The sequence below is a fragment of the Anarhichas minor genome, unplaced genomic scaffold (assembly GCF_050575085.1).
Source record: "Anarhichas minor isolate MPS153535 unplaced genomic scaffold, ASM5057508v1 ptg000051l, whole genome shotgun sequence".
In the NCBI taxonomy this organism is placed as follows: Eukaryota; Metazoa; Chordata; class Actinopteri; order Perciformes; family Anarhichadidae; genus Anarhichas; species Anarhichas minor.
Window position 1 is genome coordinate 3,923,674 of NW_027466497.1, and position 20,029 is coordinate 3,943,702.

The 20,029-nt window shown below is 44.4% G+C and overlaps 2 protein-coding genes across 10 annotated transcripts in view; one reads left to right on the forward strand and one right to left on the reverse strand.

The window, feature by feature from the left end:
- LOC142972093 (triple functional domain protein) overlaps nt 1-7,285 on the forward strand; it is a 70,928-nt gene extending 63,643 nt beyond the window's left edge. For 2 of the 6 annotated variants that reach the window (XM_076112898.1, XM_076112894.1), the window contains 12 exons: nt 129-309; nt 438-704; nt 795-1,303; nt 2,128-2,375; nt 2,563-2,701; nt 2,787-2,814; nt 2,926-3,088; nt 3,803-3,924; nt 4,015-4,093; nt 4,197-4,397; nt 4,504-4,642; nt 4,721-7,285. In XM_076112898.1, coding sequence (XP_075969013.1) covers nt 129-309; nt 438-704; nt 795-1,303; nt 2,128-2,375; nt 2,563-2,701; nt 2,787-2,814; nt 2,926-3,088; nt 3,803-3,924; nt 4,015-4,093; nt 4,197-4,397; nt 4,504-4,642; nt 4,721-5,278 — 2,634 coding nt within the window. In that variant the 3' untranslated portion in view covers nt 5,279-7,285. Of the gene's footprint in view, nt 1-128; nt 310-437; nt 705-794; nt 1,304-2,127; nt 2,376-2,559; nt 2,702-2,786; nt 2,815-2,925; nt 3,089-3,802; nt 3,925-4,014; nt 4,094-4,196; nt 4,398-4,503; nt 4,643-4,720 lie in introns of all 6 variants that reach the window. The other 4 variants (XM_076112893.1, XM_076112896.1, XM_076112897.1 and 1 more) reach the window with 3 other exon arrangements.
- Nucleotides 7,286-8,534: 1,249 nt separating this feature from the next.
- Nucleotides 8,535-20,029, reverse strand: part of LOC142972095 (growth factor receptor-bound protein 10-like) — a 39,081-nt gene continuing 27,586 nt past the window's right edge. For all 4 annotated transcript variants that reach the window (XM_076112900.1, XM_076112901.1, XM_076112902.1 and 1 more), the window contains 9 exons: nt 19,469-19,606; nt 19,148-19,258; nt 17,299-17,397; nt 16,615-16,692; nt 16,057-16,173; nt 15,436-15,502; nt 14,856-14,943; nt 14,371-14,464; nt 8,535-13,754 (listed from right to left, as the gene is read on the reverse strand). In XM_076112900.1, the coding sequence (XP_075969015.1) occupies nt 13,608-13,754; nt 14,371-14,464; nt 14,856-14,943; nt 15,436-15,502; nt 16,057-16,173; nt 16,615-16,692; nt 17,299-17,397; nt 19,148-19,258; nt 19,469-19,606 (939 nt within the window). In that variant the 3' untranslated portion in view covers nt 8,535-13,607. The remainder of the gene's footprint in view (nt 13,755-14,370; nt 14,465-14,855; nt 14,944-15,435; nt 15,503-16,056; nt 16,174-16,614; nt 16,693-17,298; nt 17,398-19,147; nt 19,259-19,468; nt 19,607-20,029) is intronic.

A 20,029-nucleotide genomic window follows, 5' to 3' on the forward strand; every position in this document is an offset into this window, starting at 1 on the left:
TCGCAAATGTAGATACTGATCAAAGTTGCTTGGTTGGGTAGTTTCAAAGTTTGATCCATTTTCTTTTTGAGAGAACTATTCAAGCTCATTATTGACCTAAAGCTGACTTATATGCACATATGCTCTAGGTAAACTGTTTGGGTATAGAGGAGAACATGGAAAGTGATCCCTGCAAGTTCATCCTCACTTCTCGGTCGACCAACGGCACCGTGGAGTCCTTTGTGCTTCACTCCTCCCACCAGGGGGTGCGTGAGGTCTGGACCCTTCAGATCAGCCAGATACTCGAGAGCCAACGCAACTTCCTCAACGGTAGGCTGATAAAAACACACGTACACACACACACACACACACACACACACACACACACACGGGACAAGTTTTATAGAAGGAACTGTTTGCGACACAGCCCGTGTTGTTTCCTTTGTAATTTACCACAGCTCTGACCTCACCAATAGAGTATCAGAGGAACCATGTAGGGGCCAGCGGTGGGTCGTGTGTGCCCAGCACGGGAGCTCCGAGTGGAGGCAGCAGTGGGTCCACTGTGGCCGCTGGGGACGGAGGTGGAAGCTCCCAGGGTAGCGCCGTCCCTTTAGTGTCCCAGGTTGGCTCTCGTAAGCCATCCAGGATCCCCCAGCCCTCCCGCCTGCCCCAGCCTCTCCGTCACCACCCTGGTGCTGACCCCGACGGCCCAAACAAGATGTCAGGTACGAAACGTCTGTATTTGTGAAATTTGTTTCGTGTGGCAAAATGAAAGATTTGACTGAGGCGTGAGGTTTTGCTCACTTATGATCCAGGTTTGTCCCCTTGTCCTGTCCCCCCTACCCTACTCCCTTCAGGGGGTAGCCCGCAGGGCAAGCGCCCCATCCAGACCCCAGAGGACCAAGCACAGACCCCCACTTCTGCCACTTCTGTAGCCTCTATTCCCCGCGCCACCGTCGGGCCCTTGCCCTCTACACCCACTTCCAAACCACGGCCAGGAGCCGTGTCCCCTTTGGCCCCTCCCCTGGCCACTCCTGCCTTCGTCAAGGACGGCCTCCCCCCTCCCCCTCCCAGCCCGGGCCAGAAGTCCGCATCTGGATTCTGGAGCTCCATGCCGGGCTCTCCAGCCAGCCGGCCTGGCTCGTTCACCTTCCCGGGGGAGGCAGGAGAGACTCCGGTCCGTCAGAACTCGAACCAGATCCAGACCGGCTCTGGATCTGGGAGCCAAACCCACAGACACTCCACACACAGCAAGGAAGCCGACCGCATGAGTACGTGCTCATCGGCCAGTGAGCAGTCCATCCAGTCCACCCAGAGTAATGGGGTAAGACTACTACCTGCTGCCCAGTGCTGCAGCGACTAACACCCAGGCAGAGGGAGGCCTGGTCTCTCCTGTCCTGTCTGTCTCCTGTCTTGCTGCAGCCAGCGCTACTAATCTGTCCCCTACTACGCATCTCTGACAAACTTCACTGCTCTTCAACATCATCCTCTCTAGCTTTCCTCTGAAGAAAATCTCTAGCAAAAGTTTCCACTGTCAACATGTTTCCTCTAGTGGATCAATCGGCTCTTCAGCGATTCCCCTTTTCAAGGCTGTCTCTAGATTTCTTAACTCTAACAAAGCTTGTACTAACACCTGACTTCCTCTTGGCCGTCCTTCACCTCCTGCTGTCTTCGTGGTGTGTTACTGAAATTTACTTTTCCTGCAACTAACCTTCCGGCGTTTGTGGTCGGCCTACAAACGTACTCAACGTTGCTCCTCTCTTCTTTGCCTGGAGCTGCAGAGCAAAGACGAGCGAGAGGGACATCTTCATCTTATTCCTGCCTTTCTTCACTGAGAAGAACATAACGGATCACTGTTTTGAGTCTTTCTTGCACTTCAACTCTAATCCTTTCAGAAGACTTTGTATCAAGTGGAACGTAACCGCACCTCTTTTTCCAGTGTTTGTCGTCTGCTTTTCTTCTCACTTTTCGTTACAAAAAGTATTACGTTTAGATTTGTTCATGGCAACCTCAGTTCAGTCTGAATGAACCTGTAACATAAAAGCTGAACTCTCGTCGTAATTTAAGTTTCCACATTTTACGACAGCGGACCATGCGAGTTTGTGCTTACAGTTTTCCTCCTGTCGGTGTTTCCTCCCTGTGGTGCAGAGTGAAAGTAGCAGCAGCAGTAGCGTATCCACCATGTTGGTGACCCAGGACTACATGGCCGTGAAGGAGGATGAGATCAGCGTCTGTCAGGGCGAGGTGGTCCAGATCTTGGCCAGCAACCAGCAAAACATGTTCCTGGTGTTCAGGGCGGCTACGGAGCAGGGCCCCGCCGCCGAGGGCTGGATCCCCGGATTTGTGCTGGGACACACCTCGGCCATCGTCTCCGACTGCCCCGAGGGATCCATGAAGTAAGAAAAATGATATACGGATTATTTTGACTGTTCTGTTCAAATGTTTTTTTGGTAATTATAATGTTAAAGCCAGTTGTCCTGAGCTGATTCTTTAGTAAGTTAGATAATGAATTCCAGCGCTCTCTCTCCTACTTGTTTAGTTAAACAATTTGATTTGACTCGGTCCATTTTGTCGTCCCAGCAGGAAGCCTGCGTCCTGGCACACGACCCTGCGCATCCGCAAAAAGTCAGAGAAGAAGGAGAAGGAGGCAAAGAAAGACACCAAGCTGGAAAACGGTTACAGGAAGTCCAGAGAAGGCCTGGCCAATAAGGTTTCTGTAAAGGTCAGTTCACCGGTACATCTATTGAGTCATGCTTCTGCTCCACAGGGCTTTTCCCACTCTGACGTGCTTTGCTCTGTCTTTTCAGCTTCTAAATCCAAACTACATCTATGATGGTAAGTGTCACTTTGTGGAATTGTGTTTATTTAAAGATTAACAAAACAAATTCCATATTGTATAAAAAGCACAGCTGAACTACTATTGAAGATGTATTTTCTCTCCTCCAGTTCCCCCAGAGTTCCTTGTACCTCTGAGTGATGTTACGTGTGACAACGGAGAGAGCGTCACCCTCAGGTGTAAGGTCTGTGGTCGACCTCGGGCCGCTGTGACCTGGAAGGGACCCGACCAGAGCAACCTCACCAACAATGGACACTTCAGCATCGCCTACAGGTCAGAACACACAGTCACTGCACAAACGGCCCAAAACATTTCCATCAGGAGAAACGTGCTGTGGCTTCAGAAACAATGCCAATTTATGATGAATCCAAAACAAATGCAACAATGGAAAGCGCTGCGAATGAGTAAAAACAAATGCATTAACAGCAAACGTGCTGCAAATACAGAAACGGTGCAAAGTCAAAAGCACATGCGACAGAAAACAGCTGCAGAGAGACCTGACGAGAGGGTGCGTTTGTTTTTAGAAGCAGGAAGAAGTGGAGTAAAGAGGCGACATGAAAAGGCAACTATGGCCTTTAATCTTTTACAATATTATACAAGATCAGCAGATTTATGTAGCTATTTCAGAAGACTAAGGCCAAATGTAATAAAGAATATGTACCTTGTAATTTTATGTCGCCTCTTTACTTTTCTTCCCGCTTTAAAATCAAACACACCTCCTGTACAGTAGTCTGGTCTCTCTCTCTGTCAGGTCGAAAGTCAAGCTGGAGAACTTGTGTTTCGTTGACTGGATATGCAGCGTTTGTTCTGTTGCATTTCAATATATTTCTTTTGGCTTTTTGCAGCACGTTTTTGTTATTTATGAAGTTTCTCCTAATGGTAATGTTTTGGGCCGTCGTAGCCTGTTTGCCCCTGTCAGCCACCGTATATTTGAACAAATCAGCACTCGATAATGAAGAAGTTTAAATTAAATGTGAATTGTTTCAGTGACACTGGTGAAGCAACGCTGCGGATCATCGGCGTAGCTTCTGAGGACGATGGCGTTTACACCTGTGTTGCCACCAACGAGCTGGGCAGCGTAACGTCCTCGGCTAGCCTCAGAGTGTTGGGTAAGAACAAACTAAATACACCCCAACAATCCCTCCACAGAGCTCACTTGAGTGTGGACATGAATTGACTGTCCGTGTTCTGTGTCTCAGCTGTGTCCACTGGTGGAATCAGAGTGAGCTGGAAGGACAACTTTGAGTCTCACTACACTGAGGTGGTTGAACTGGGCAGGTAATAGCCTCAACTTTGAATTTATTTGACTTGTTGTCTAGTGGGGGTAACCTGCGGTAGACTGAACTGACCTCTGAATGTCCATCCTCTTTCTTCTCGCCAGGGGTCGCTTCTCTGTCGTCAAGCGGTGTGACCAGCAGGGCACCAAGCGTCTGGTGGCGGTCAAACAGGTGAACAAGAAGCTGATGAGGAGGGACCGGGTGACCCAGGAACTCAATCTGCTCCAGAGGCTCCAACACCCCCACATAGTCAGCCTGATAGACACGTATGAAACCCCCAGCAGCTACGCCCTCGTCCTGGAGATGTGAGTACAGACCAACACAAACGGAATAAACAAAATCACGGGGAGTTTTTGGACACGTATGTAGCTTGAGAAACCTTTTGTCCGACGGTTAACGTTTGTGTTTCAGGGCTGACCAAGGCCGTCTGCTGGACTACATCGTTAGCTGGGGGAATCTGACGGAGGAGAAGGTGGCCGACTACCTAAAGGATGTTTTAGAAGCTTTACATTATCTGCATAACTGCAGGATAGTGCATTTGGACGTAAAAGTAAGTAGTTTCACTTCATGTCTATAGTAATTATTAAAAATCAAGACTAATGGTGAACGTTGTAATCTCTTTTCCCAGCCTGAGAACCTGCTGGTGGCCAACGACTCCAGCGGCCAGCCAGCGGTCAAACTCACAGACTTTGGTGATGCCGTGCAGCTCAACAGCCTCCACTACGTTCACCCTCTGCTGGGCAGTCCGGAGTTTGCCTCGCCAGAGTTGGTCCTTGGAGACCCCGTGTCGCTGACCTCTGACCTGTGGAGCCTGGGCGTGGTGACCTACGTGCTGCTGAGCGGCGCCTCCCCCTTCCTCGACGAGAGCGCCGAGGAGACCTGCCTGAACATCTGCCGGCTAGACTTCAGCTTCCCCAGGGATTACTTCCAGGGCGTCAGCCAAGCGGCCCGCGATTTCATCTGCCTGCTCCTGAGGACCGACCCGGGCGACAGGCCTCCAGCCGGGCTCTGCCTCCAGGAGCCGTGGCTGCAGGCCGGTGTGACCGACGGCCGGGCCAGAGCCGAGGGCTGCCTGGACACCTCCCGCCTCATCTCCTTTATAGACAGGAGGAAACATCAGACTGACGCTCGGGCCATCGGAGGAGTCAGGAGCTTCATCCAAAGTCGCCTTCAGCCCCAAGTTTAAAGGAACGGATACACAAGTCCATTCCCTGCTATACCGTAGGGGCCGCAGGTTCCTCTGGAACTGAGCATCTTGATGGTCTGGATGTAAAAAGAAGGAGAAATAACGAATGCTGATCTTATCCTCTTTCACAGAATGTTGATTAAAGTCCTGTAGTCCTTTCACCAATTAAACTGAGAACCATTGAGGTCTTAAGCCAATCAGAGCCCTAGAGAACAGAGTTCTCACCAATCAATTAACGGATGCCCTACTGTCTGCTGCTGCTTGCTGGTTTCAACTCAAAACAAATTTTGTAGTTAAAAGAAAAGAAAAAAGAAAAAAAACATGATGAAGTAATTTATTTTAGAGTTCAAGCTGATGAGAAGAGCCTCGACAGCACTGCACAGACGCAGAGCTGGGAGCAAACTGCCCTCTGGTTGCTGGAGGGACACAGACGTTTGTGTGTTTTTGCTCTTTTACACGAAAACTCGTCACTCAAAAGACTTTTGAGAAGCAGCCCTTTCTTACAGAAATAATGTATACAAAGGAAAAGTGCTGTCTATGTTTCCAAGAAAAGAAAAAAAAAAAAGAATGATTATAGAAAATGCTCAAAGTTGAAAGTTGCTTCTTTTGGACTCTGTAGACACCCGGAGACGGCGATTGAGGTTCTTGACTTTGAGACATTTGTACGTCCGATCAGAGCTTTTTTTCGATGGCTGCGCTTATATAATGTACCTAAATCTAAGATACCATGATGACCGTGTCGCGAATAACAATGCTGCACTGTCCAATCGGAGAAGAAACGTCAGACGTCGTCGTTTGCTTTTCCTAGAACAAACTTGTGTTGCGCAGATATGAGATGTTTAAGCCTTACCTTGTATATAGACTTCGGCCTTCTTTCCCCTCACATTCACAGCGGACTCCCGCCTTTCGGATGGCGGGACGCGAGACTGTCGGAGGCAACGGTGATTGCCGATCAGACGGGGCGTGAATGTGGAGGCAGACGAGGACAAATTACTGTAAATGCACTCATTGTATGTTATGTTTGATTATCATGTGCAATGTTGCGGCTTTAACATTTTATGCAACTATTTATGAAGACATCTGTTGTATCTGTAATAAATCTAGAGAAAAGCATGTACTTGGTACTGCAAGCACTGCTGGTAGTTTGTGTTTATTTGATCTCTCGAGTGTTACGACTTCCAGGCCAGGACGATCTACAATCATTACGGTTTAATCAGAAATTATTTAACACCTTTTGTACTGTTTGCCTCTGTAGTATTGGTGCACCAAAGTTGCTCTAGCTTGATAGTACTTAATAAGACAATGTTTCACGTTGGGTCATCTCTGACCGTGTGGAATGATTGTTTACTGTAGTTAAACACAATTAGTTCTTTTAGTCTCTCGGGCCTTTCTTAAAAAAGGCGGGAGATTAAAGAAAGAGATTTATACTTAACAGAATGGAGCGTTGCCGTTTTATTTCAAGAGTTCAACGGGAGATTGTTCTACATCATTTACTAAATGGTGTTCTAACTTTGTGTACTTGTTGCCAAAATATTTCTTTCAGAAATCCTGTTATTTAAAAAAGAGAAACTTCCCTAAAGCGGCGACGAAACAATGTTTTTTTGATTAGTTTTTTCCCTGGTAATTAAAAGAAGACACAGCGTTGGTATAACCACTTAACTACACGCTGATCCGATATGAGGTGAGGATGAGTCGCGTTTAAACCTCTTCTAGCAGGAACAGAGAACACAGTCCTCTGTTACCTTTATATTTATTTTAAAGGTGTGCACAGGCCGTTAAACACGGAAACTTGGACTGGATACCTCAGTTTAAATTTTTTTTTTTTTTCATCGTTTGTCTTTTTTGTCATGTTTGTGTCCACTTTGATTTGTTTCATAAATGACATGTTTTTATGTTTTTTTTTATCTTTGCATGTATATTTCTTTGTACAGATCATATACATTTTTTTCTTGTAAATATTCTCATTTTACCATCAGTTATTTGAAAATTAAACATAATGAACACATATACCCTGTTTGACATTTTATTTAAGTAAGGCATGTTTGACTTTGTTTTAGTAAGCATTCCTTTGTTTTTTGATGAGAATAGATGAGACATTCCCCCCCGACGTTTCATGACTGGGTGACATTTGAGAATCTGTCAGTTTGTGTGGCAGGTACTCTGCACGTCTACATGGCTTGGTTGTCACTGCATACATAAGGAGAGCTGCTGTTGTGTTCAAACTTTGTTCCATGAAGTAAAATAATCGTAATTGATTCAGGAAACTGAATTTTGCAACTTCGTTTTAGTTGTACTGAGATTATGAGTTTGGCATCAAATGCTCAAACATGTTTGATAAATATCTCTTACATTTGTATTTAAAGAATTGAGACGTCTTTCACTATACAATCGCTCTATAATAGCCATGTTCTGGTATATTATCTATCTAGACTTTTACACGTTTGTCACAAAGAATCATAAGTCGTAGTATAGTTAGTATATCAAAATATAGTCCGTTAGTATGTTGAAAAAGGTCATGTAACAGTATAGTATAAAAATATAATTGAAAAGTCAGAATAGTATGTCGAAAAAAAAAGTATTAGTATAGTATGGCAGCCCATTTCTGTCAGCAAAAAAAAAAAAAGATAGTATGTAGAAAAGTCAGGTTTTTTATAATTAAGTCATGAAAAAAGTCATAAAAAAGCCATTGTATATTATGTCAAAGTCATAAAAAAGTAATATAGTATGTCGAAAATAGTCATAGAATGTTGAAAACAAGTCAGTTTATCATGTTAGAAGTCATAGCATAGTATCTTGAAAAAAGTAATGAAAAAGTGATATACTATCTTGAAAAAAAACTTCATAGTATGTCAAAAAAAGTCAAGGAAACATTTCTAGAATAGTATGTTGAAAAAGGTCATAGTATAGTGTGTCCAAAACTCATGAACAAAGTCATAGTATAGCATGTTGAAATAAATCACAAAGTAAAATAAGTCATACAAAAGTCAGAGTCGAGTGTGTATTTATGTGTCTTGAATGTATTGAATGCTTTTCTACTGAGACACATACCAAAGGTCTGTAATGCAACAGTTACACATTGTTTGGTTCATTCAAGCATGAAAGTCAATGAGCCCACCGGCCTGACTTCATTAGTGGCCAGTCAAACATGTAATGGAGTTGGGTTAACCAAAGACAGTCACGACAGCAGGTCCTACAAACAAGAACATAAACTCACTGTAGTTTGTGGGAGGGGGTGAACACAGAACCAGCCCAGACATTTTTGGTTTATAGCAATATTGTCTTTTATTCTAATTTCCAATAAACAGAGAATACATCAGTCCCTTATTTGTACAAAAATACCTGAACAGGATACAATGTCGATCCAGGAGCCGTACAGACAGAATGAAGCAAAGCACAGTGGGGTTATCTGGAAAAGAATGATAACGGTTTATTTGCTCTTTAATTCTTTCCCTGAAATGTCAGTTCGACTTCAGCCCATATCGATCTCAACCCAAACATAAAACACAACCGACACTAGGTCAGTTCCACTTGCACCTACACTGTGAGTCACCAACGTCGACGTGACTTGTATGTGATGTTGACCTGATATTCGGATTCATTAGTTCCAGTCGGCTTCAGTTACAGCGAACTGTAAATGAACGCTGCGAGTTGGACGGATGGCAACTAAGGACTCGATACCGTTCACAAACAAGAGGCACCTGGTGCAAGAATAGGCGTAGTTAAGAAAAAGAGTTAAAACAAACAAACTTTGTTATGCACCTTAAAATCAGAGTAAATGGTAATAATGAAATGCACTGCCCTCTTGAGCTAAGGAGTATAATTGCACTACTCGTGATGATAGGTGTGCAAAAGCTGCTAAGAATATCCCCAAGGGTTAAGCATCGGTGTGTGTGCTCATGGTGAAAAACCAGTGGTACGTGTGTGTGTGTGTGTGTGTGGTTAATATCCACTCATTTGCTTTCAGTTTTCTTGAAACTGAAAAAAAACCGAGTGGAATCGGACGTGACAGACAGAGAGGAGATATTCAAAAGATGTGGTTTTCAAACAAAATGGCATCAGAATAGCCGGTCAGCTTACACACAACTGATGTTCAGAAATTTGACACACGCCAAAAATCCAGTTTGATCTCTAAAAAATAAAAAAACAGCTTAATTTAATACTGTATATACTGTGGTATATTCTTTTGTTTTTATATATATATATATATAAAAGGTAATTTTGTGGCAAACCAAAAGAAAATACACAAAAATCTCAATACACAGACACAATCAAATAATGGAAATAAAAGGACTAAATAAATCATTCTTCATTTTACACGGAGTTATGAGCATAAACATAACACCCCATACATAGTGATCTGTGACCTAGGTACAGTGTTAGATCTACGTCTTCCATAGCTTCACATACTTAGAAAACAAATGATACTGTATACTGGTATATTCATATACTTGGGCTTGTGTATGGGATTGCATTGTAGCACAGTGATTAAAAATGGAGGGAGGGTGAGAGGACCCATAGAGACGTGGCTTTGCGGCCGCCTTTCTGACGGACAGGAAAGAACTGAAGACTGGGAATGCTGGGAGACGTCCAGCCAACCTCCCGTCTCCTCTAAATCCTCGGCTTAGCTCGACTTCACCCAACCGACAAAGAACCTTCCTCTTACTGTCTCTAAAAGGCAAGTTATGATAACCAGCAGACTAAGCAATCCTGAATAATGACTATAACAGTCTGCACACACACACACACACACACACACACACACACACACACACACACACACACACACACACACACACACACACACACACACACACACACACACACACACACACACACACACACACACACACACACACACACACACGGGGAAAGGGGGGCTGGGGATTCAAGCATTATCCAATCCCTGGAGCGAGTCTACCCTGGCTGACTAAAAAGGCCTGATTGGTGGAGCGCAGAGCTGGTGAGTCATTCAAGTCACGTGATTGGTCGACCGATGGTGGCAGTGGATTGGGAGTCAATGACAGCACTTGGAGAGAGTTCAGTTAGCCAGGCAGGGGGTCTGCTAACCCTGTGGACTGAGAGAGTCTGGCACCGGATGGAGAGGAGGTGCAGGTGAGGCTAAGCAGGTGTTTTGTCACATGTCTGCGGGATTTCCATCCGCTGGTCACATGACATCAGGAGAGGGCCTATTAATATGGGTATCGGTGCTCGATAGCTTTAAAGAGCATCAGACGACATGTTAAAGCCGCTTTGCATGCCAATATAGCATGTGGAAATAGTTGTTTCAATGCCAACACTAGGGGGCGCCAAAGTTGGATAATTTCAAATAATGGCGTTACGGTAGATTTATTAAGTGTCACATTCTACTTTTTCATCTGGACCCACTTTGCCTTGTATACCTGCCTCGTCTCCTTTTCACTTCATCTCCCAGAATGCTTTTCTACAACCACACAGAAACAGGTATGACCGTGCTGTTTTCAATGAGATATTGAGCTAGCTAGCCTAAATATAAAAGGCTGCCAGTAATGATTCTTTCTTTGATTGGTGGCAAATTTGTTGATTTTCTTAATTGATCGCTGAATCGTTGGTGGTCGATAAAATGTCAGAAAATTACAAAAAAAAAAAATGTCCATTACAATTTCCTAGATACCAAGGTGAGGTCTTCAAATTCTTCCGTCTGACCCACAGTCCGTAAGATATTCAGTTTCCTATAATGTAAGACGAAGAAAAACAGCAAAAGCTCACGTTTGAGAATCTAGAATCATCTTTTTGTTTCTCGCATTTTGGCTTAAAAACAGATTAGTGATTATGCAGATAGTTGCCAATTAATGTTCTGTTGTCTAATCAATGAATCACTCCAGCTCTGAAGTAATGAATGAACACTTGTATAGCCCCTTACTGACAACACGCCCGATGGCTACAAGGCATTCTGGTCTACCGTGGCTCCTGCTGGTGAGGAAATGGCTTCCTCTACCTTTCACTATCATGAATGTCTGCTTGTTCGATTATTGCAAGATTGCTGTTGAAGAAAGACGTCCTTATTGTGCGATTGTGAGGGACTGACAGCACAACCTGATGTTCACCACTGATGCGAGCGAGCTCCCATGCAGGCGCTGTGAACTAAGATAAACACAGCATCCCAACAAGAAAATAGGCCCAGAAATGCCGGTTTGCATTACCAGTACCTGTTTTTATGAATAGTCAATGTTGGTCAATACAGCTATTTGCTTTCTCGTAAAGATTTAGATGAGTAGATTGATACCAGTTTCCCGTCTTTAGAATATCTGAAACAATGAGAGAAAGGAACCCAGAGTCATATTTTAAAAAAGTATTTCCATCGCAACGTTACTAGCCAATAGCTAGTTAGCATTGTTTAGGAAGTCGCCCAGCCAAGAAATAATTCAGCACACAACCACTGGTAAAACCACACATTGTCATCTTCAACAAGATATAATGTGTTAATTAGTGAGCTTTAGAGGCGCTAGGAGGTTTGTTACACCTGGAAAGAGCCAGGTTAGCCGTTTCCCCTCGTTTCCGGTCTTTATGCTAAGCTAAGCTAAGCTAAGCGTGGTATCGATCTTGCCATCTAACTCTCCACTAGAAAGTGAAAAAGAATATTTGCAAAAATGTTAAACCGTCCATTTAACATAATCTTTGACACCGTTGATGTTACTCCATCTTCTTGAAATATGTTACTGTATGTGTGCATTGTAGTATAGCTTCCATTTCATACACGAGGCTCACAATTTTCACTTAAGGCGGGTGAATCTCATTCCACTGTGTGTTGACGCACAATCAACCGAGTTCACATTTCAAGTCATTTGATCAATTCCACATTAAAACAAACAAACAAAACAAAAAACAAAACATTACGGGAGTGCTTCTTTTGATTTGTCTTTTTCTGGAGAGAGGGAACAGTGGTCAACATGACAGCTCCAACCCATCAATGTCAAATCAATAATCTAAATGTGCAAGCAGTGAGCTCAGATCAGACTTAGGAAAGACAATGACATTCAAAGACAAATTCACCAACAGATTTAACCCTTTCCATAAAAAACAAATTTAAATGGTAGAAGCTTGGGGGCGGACACACTTTTCAGGAATCTATTTAAGTCTTCCTCCTCTTCCTCATTGTCTCCAGACGCACATTCAATTTTTACCAACAAATGGTCATGTTGGTTCAAGCCACACGGACAAAGATGTCCCCCCAAACCTTCCTGAAAGGCACTGCATAATCAGCCCTAACTCTCTCTTTGCTCCCACGCCACTGTAATCCAATCAGAACTGGTGGAAATTTACGTGCATGCTTTCTTTTTTCAGAAGGCATGCAGGAGGAGGAGGACGAACGGAAAAGCAGGCAGCTTCATTTAGCTAGAGAGAACAGCTGTCGTCTGTCCGCCCGGGAGTGCAAAACTAGTTCTGCATTGAATCAACAGTAATAAAAACAGCATTAAAATGACATCAAGTAATCAACTCTACAAGAGAGGCTTGTTGCAGCCTTCCCGATAAACATTCCTCTGTCCTTTCAGCAAAACCCTCGCCACCGCTCTGCTTATCTTGCCTTTAGCTACTTCTCTTTTTCTCTCCCGACTTTTCTCTGAGCTTCGGTGGAGGAGGAGAGGCCGGATCGGGGGTTTGCGTCTGGGGATCGTGAGACAACAAGACACAGCAGAGAGGAAGCATCGAGTCCGCTCGGGTGTCGCGGGGCGGGGCGGGGCAGGGCGGGGCGGGGTGTCAGCTTATTCAGACTGGACTGCACAGGTTGAGAAAACTCCTGGATCGAGTTTGATAAGACGTTCCCGTCCATCCCTGATTATCGATGAGGAAGTCAGAGGGTGGTGGTCACCACAGCTTATCAGGCCTGGAGGATGAGGGAGGTTCGGCGGGTTTGAAGGTTGAAGGACTCTGAGGGAGGGATCCAACCCGAGAGACCCGAAGCACTCTTTTTTGAACAGACCTTAGTTGTCTTGTGATTTCACTACATGTGGTCTCTCTCCAGGGTCAAAACGGCAATGACAAAACAATCTCTCCATGACAACATCGCAGGAGTTGGGCAACTGCTGGGTCCACAATCTGCAACGCTTGAACTGTCCAATCGGTTCCTATTCCAACATCCAAAACAGCGGTATGGCGGAGAAAAGCACTGGCGCACCGGGGGAAATCAAACCTCCAATGCCGGCTCCTGCCGAGTTGCCCAAAACTTGACTTAACTTTTCTCTTATCTGCTCAACCTCATTGCGTTGGTGAGGGAGGAGCAGATGGGGGATAGGGATCTCAGGGTGAGAGGTGTGCAAAAAAAGGGGTCGGAGGTGTTGGGGGGCGTGGAGTGTCACAAGGCCACGGCGGTGCAGGGGTGTTTGAGCTTGCAGGGCAGCACTCCTCTGTTGAGCTGGTAAAACTCCACCAGGTGGATCAAATCGGTGAACTTGGTGGCGCCGTCGTCGAGGCTGAAGAACACCTGACCGTCCTCCTCACACTTTAGACCAGAGCCAGAGGGAGGAGAGAGGACAGTTAACCCTCACACGACTATTGGACGGATAGCCATGAAATATTGTACAGACATTCACAGGAGGATGAATTTGACTGACTTTGGTGATCCCCTGACTTTTCATCTAGCGTCATCAGCAGGCCAAAGCTTTCTGCCGCATACCTTACCTCTAGCGGCAGGCCCTTTAAGCCTTTTCAAGTTGATTTATTTACTGTAACAAAATAAATTCAAACAGATGGCTGCCTGGGAGAAAGGAAACACTTCTTTTAAAATCTTAAAAAGGCATGGTATGTAGCAGGCCAGATGTTTCTTTATACGATGAGATTAAGCTGTATCTCAGAGCATTAGGGTGGTCCTGCTTGAAATCTATGTTTCTCTGCTGGTGATGCCGTGATAGCTGGCTTCTGAGACCATGACTGCAGATTTAGTAATCGAGCTACAAACATTTTACTATCCTAAAAAAAAAAGAAAATCACCTTGTCAGCACAATTCTGAGTTGTGTCATTTTCTAAGAAAGTAAAGCAGTAATCTGCCTCTCTGTGTCTTATTTCGGTGGATTTTACAAGCGAGCATGACAGCGATTGTGTTGTGTAATGTGACTGACCGGAAGGATCTGGAAGTGCTTGATCTTCTGGTGGTGGCACAAGGTGAGCACGAATGCCTTGGGATTACTCTGACTGTCCCGCAACAGGAATAATCTGACACACAGAGCGTTGGAGAGAAATGATCAAACTGCTACATGAAATATATATATATCAGGACTTTATAACTTTGATGGGTTTTACAATGTTACATTTCAAATGTTTCATGATAAACTACTGCATGAGCGGAGGGAGCTGTGACTTATCTTAATCCACTGGGTAAAGGTGAAAATGCGTGACTGTCATGCCAAAGAGCTGTTTTTAGACTCCAACCTTTAAGATCTAAGCTTTTCTTGGCAGCGGTGATGTCTTTATTTTTTAAACATTTTTCATTCATTTTCCCAAAGCTTTCTACTGCATTTGACATGAGCAACATTCATCACATCAAACCACAGTTCCCAACCTTTCCCCAACCTCGTATAGTTCAACATAAAAACTTTGTTCTTACTCGTCTACTTGGCCTTGTTGAATGATCATCTTGTGGGCTTCCTCTCTCATGATGCGACCATGAAACCATACCTGTGTCCTGTGGATCACTACAAGAAAGACAGAATTTTGAGAATTTAGTTATGTTCATAATCGCTGTACATCAGTATATCTATGAGCCCTGGGCAAGGAAAAGTAATAAACACTTTCCCACTGGACAAAATACTCACAAACAACCACTAACATCTGGCTTTTGTCTTCAGTGGGAAAGGTTACAATCGGGACAAATTACTCCAAGTTGTTGTTAGTGCCAAACGTAAAGAAATTCACTGAAAGCGTTCCTGATGTTCCCCTAGAATGGGACGGATGTGAGGTCACAGTGACCGTGACCTTTGACCTACAAAATATAATCAGTTCATCCTTGAGTCCAGGTGGACGTTTGTGCTAAATGTGAAGAGATTCCCTCCAGGCCGTCGTTCACGAGAATGGAGCAAAAGGACCCGTTTCCCATGTTTAAAAAATGCATTAATTTTGGTGGAAAAGGAGTAAGACACTGTCTGGTGATTAATGTCGTATCTGTTAGAGGTCTGCAGTGAGAGTACCTGTGTTCAGAGGGGATGGGTGCAGGGGGCTGAGACTGCCCAGGACATTCATACGCTGGCTCCGTTTCTATGTGGAGGAAAGGGCACATGTGCAACATTTACCATAAGTTAACAACAAATAAAACAAAAGCCCTTCAAATCAGCCACCCAGCTACGAGCCTCGACCTTCCCTCATGACACACTGAAATACGCCGAAACATTTGAACCAAAACACAAATAATTAGATTTTCTTGTGGCTCTCTGTTGAAGTTTGATTATTTTTGGTGCGGTACAAAAAAAACATTGTAAAGATTTGCTTTTGTCCACAACGAAGAAACAAAAGGAGTGAGCAGCTGCTTTAGCCTCGTCAGAGCTGTGATCGCAGCAACAGATAAGTGGAGCTGCAGCGATGCAGGGGCAAGATAAACGAGCTCCAAATGGAAAAAGGCTTCTGCACAACCATGTAGGTCAAAGAAAGAAAAAAAGAAAGAAAGAAAGAAAGAAAAGGCCGTGCTCTCGAATGACTTCCAATACAAACTAAACCAAAGAAGAGTTGATGATAAAATGGCATTTTTTAAAGGAAACTATTCTTTGTATTAATCACACCAAACAACTGGAGCTTGAATCCGTCCCCCTTCTTACCCTCCAGGTCTGTCCCTCCTCCAGGGCGGCGCTCTGGGCCTCAACGGGGTTGTCGATGACGCGGCCGGTCCGCCCGGAGAAGTCCATGGCGACCAGGGAATTCTCAGATACACTCCGCTGTTAGGAGACGTGGCAGGTTGGGGAGTAGGGGGAGGGGGTGCACAAGGGGCATGGTGGAGGGGGAGGGGGGGGTAGACAAGGGTCAGAGGTCAAACAAGCCAGACACACTCACTGGGGCATGACAAATCCTGTCTGCACAGGAGACCCACTTCAGTCACTCCACAAATGACACACTGAGGAAAAGCACAAGCCTCTCCTGCACAAATTATTTTCATGTAATTAACTACTAAAGTTTTTAAAGTCATTTAAACAACTGTGCTTAATTCTAATTCTAGGTGATCTAGCCCACGGCGTTTCCTCTTTAAAGGAGCGAGGCACAAGGGGGACGCAAAGTGATTCCAATTCACCATCAGCTAATCAATGGATTAATCTGGATCAGTCTCGGATGGGTGGGGGTTTGAGGTTGTGCGACGGTGATGTCAGAGAGCAGATACTCACCACGGGTGCAGAGAAAGGCGAGAGGTTGGACTTCCTCTGCTGGGGAACGTTGTAGCTCTGATACAGTAGTATCCCATACTGTGAGGACACAAGAGCAGAGACGGCATCAACTCATGTTTCCAAGAGATGGCAAAATCAAGTCATGTCAAGAAAGGGAATCTACTTATTAAAGTTACTGTGAGGAACTTTTAACTGGTTATCAAACGGTCTCAGATAATGCCTCGATATGACCTACATAAGTAAACGAGAACATCGGTGAGAAGATTGGCTATTTATATAAAGTTATTCTTAATGACTGTCATCGGTGCCACCCGTGTTCGACCCGTAGTCAGAAGCTCCAGCAGGAGGAGGAGAGCTCTGCGCCCAACAGAAGCGTCTCCTCCTCCGGCCCGGAGCAGAGCTTCGGCCTCGCTGCTCCGCCCTCGCTGCTCCGCCGGTCTCCTCTGGGAGCCAACACCCGTATTACTGGGCCCGCTTGGAGGGAAGGGAGGCACGAGAGAACCAGAACCAGGACTGACTGGAGCACGCTGTCAGATCCTGGAAAAGTTCCTCGTAGTAACTTTAAGTAACTACTAGGTTTGGGTTCTAGTTTGCAGTCTGTCAACCCTCTGTGAACTGTACAGTCATACAACCCACAGCCTTGGATTGAACCACAATTACAACATGTGAAAGTGAAGGAAGTACTTTGAGTAGTCTGAAGGCTGTCATCCAGCAGGTCCTGCTCTGTTCGTCCTCAGCACTCAGCATCTTTAGCTCCTTACAGTCACTCCTCACTTTGCTGGGCTGTAAACCAAACAGTGGACAAAGCGGGATATGAATGAATGAGACACTCATCATGAACAAGAAGAAGAAAGGCCTCTTTTGTGGTTTCTGGCATTTCAGCTTTTCGTACAGACCCTCAAACTTGTGGCATGCAGGGCAAGACTGTAATGTTTTGTAACTCGGGCTTGTACTTCAGCGGTTGCAAAGATTGGTAAAGTACTTTGTACTGATTAGTGGTACATTATATGCAATCACATGCATAACATATGCAGCAGTTGATAACACACAATTAGCCTTTATAGTTGCATTTTATGATCCCTGTTAAGGCCAGATTATGTGCTGTTGTCTAACAATAACCACTGTCGCCACAAGTAACAACTATGGGACAATAGTAAAAGATTAAAAAAGTAGCGCTGTAGTAGAGTATAACAGTAACAGCCCTAAAGTTAGCAAGCTCACTCTAATGTCAGTTAGACCGCAATATCTCTCCAAAGTTTGCTAACATTAGCCGCCACAAGCTACTGCTGTCATACCAGAGCAAGTGAGTCAGTAGCTGCTAAACCTCTAAATGTATTAAATTTAACAAGGGTGCAACCATTAAAGTACATTTTTGTTATGGAGTCAAGTGCAAATAATGGGATCTTTTGAATGAGAAATCAGCTTTTTAATCTACGTAAAACTACACTGAAGGACATTCTCATATGAACTTTTATTTTTCCAAATTCTAAAACTATAAGCTTCATTTGTTCCAGGTACCAGTTGACACCATTAAAACTCACTAAATTACAGTTGTGCGCTCGAGTATTTCATCCGTGCTTAAAACAATATACAGTATTATAGTCCTTCTAGTGAGGACCGTCACAGCATCACAGCTGACTCTCTCCTTTCCCCTCCATCAGTAACGAGGACGTTAGACACACTGCTCCTCAGATGAAACCTCGACCGGTAAATTAATTCATGTCCCCATAGCAACAATGCAGCCAAGTTAAATCCCTCACCAAATACCCCCGCTGACAGCATCTGACACCCCGGTTATCTGGTCTGTGTGTGTGTGTGTGTGTGTGTGTGTGTGTGTGTGTGTGTAAGAGAGAGGTGAGGGGGTTAGGTGGGCTAGATTCCCTGTACCATCCTGGCTTATCCCAGTGGGCTTATCCCAGATCAGCAGGTGACCCACCACCGATTACTCCTGGAGTGGAGTGTGTGTTCGAACCCCCGCTGGTGCGGTTTTAACCGTTGTGTCCTCTGACACACACACACGTACACAAGATACAATACATGTAGAAGGGAAGCAGGTGCATCCATTAAGAAGCAGTTTTACGAAAGGTCACGTAACAGCCAGTCTTCCACCCCTGATAGGACGATATCCGTGTTGAAATCATTTGTACTCAGTACTTCCTGATCAACGCAGAACAAACCGAATGGTGAACTATTGCATATAAATTGGAAAATTGAAAAAGTAGTTTATGAAACTTACATTTTTTTATTGAATTTACTATAGTATAATTATTTTAGGGATTATGCATCCTGATACTTCTTAAATTTTACATTTAAAAAATGTCACAATCCCACTGCAGAACTCCTAATACCACCATTTAAGAAACACACTACATGGTACAGTTTCTCTCTTATTGGGTTTGAGGGAATCTCACTAAATCTATTTGAAAATGCTCGACTACATTTTGACTGTAGAAAGTATAATTATCACATTCAACCTGCAGATGAATGTCAATCTCCAGCAATGAATTAAATGCAGCATTTTCCGGAGCGTTACCTTGATGCAGAACTGGTAATCTGTTGGAGCGTTGTGGAGTTTTCTGCCCGAGATGATGGTGAAGATGTTACTGTCCTCCAGATCCGACAGCAGCTGCAGGTGACGGGGCTCCTGCAGAGGCAGACGGAAAGGGACGTCAACAACGACTTAAAGAAAAGAATGATGGACTGCTTTAAAACTTCTTCTTTGTCGTTTATTTTGCTTAGGAAAATGACTAGTTAAGATGAGTATTTTTCTTCTTTTGTTGCAACCGCAACTCAACTAGTTGTCTGTCAATCCTGAAAAGTAAACTGTCTATAACTGATAGCAGTAACTCGTCACCTTGGATGTTCCTTTAGTAGAGTAGTAGAGCCCGGAGCGTCGCAGGAACATGTAGAGTTTCTTCCAGGACCTGCGTCCGGGCTCCTTCACGTACATATAGCCCTGGATCTCTGGACAGCTGCTGGAGTTCAGGAAGTTCTGCAAAAACACACAAACAGCATCTATTGGGAACACTGCTGGAGGGGAACTGCATGTACACGACACAAATGTTTGTGTGTCATGCTGGAAACGGCGCGTTCTGACATGATGGTGTTTAGAGATCGCAGTGGAATATAGAGGCAGGTTTTTTTTGTCCAAATTCCTTAAAATCTGGCAGTAGCAACACTGGGTGAATGCAATTAGCAGATTTCAGGAACTGTGTGTGTGTGTGTGTGTGTGTGTGTGTGTGTGTGTGTGTGTGTGTGTGTGTGTGTGTGCATATTTCTGACTACCAGATGTCCTCACTTTTGTGAGAGCTCTTTTTCCAGGGTGGCTACTTAAGAGTTAGGATTTAGCTTGAGCATTATAATTAGATTTAGGATTCATTTTGAGCTTAAGTTAAGCGTTATGTAATGAATCAAG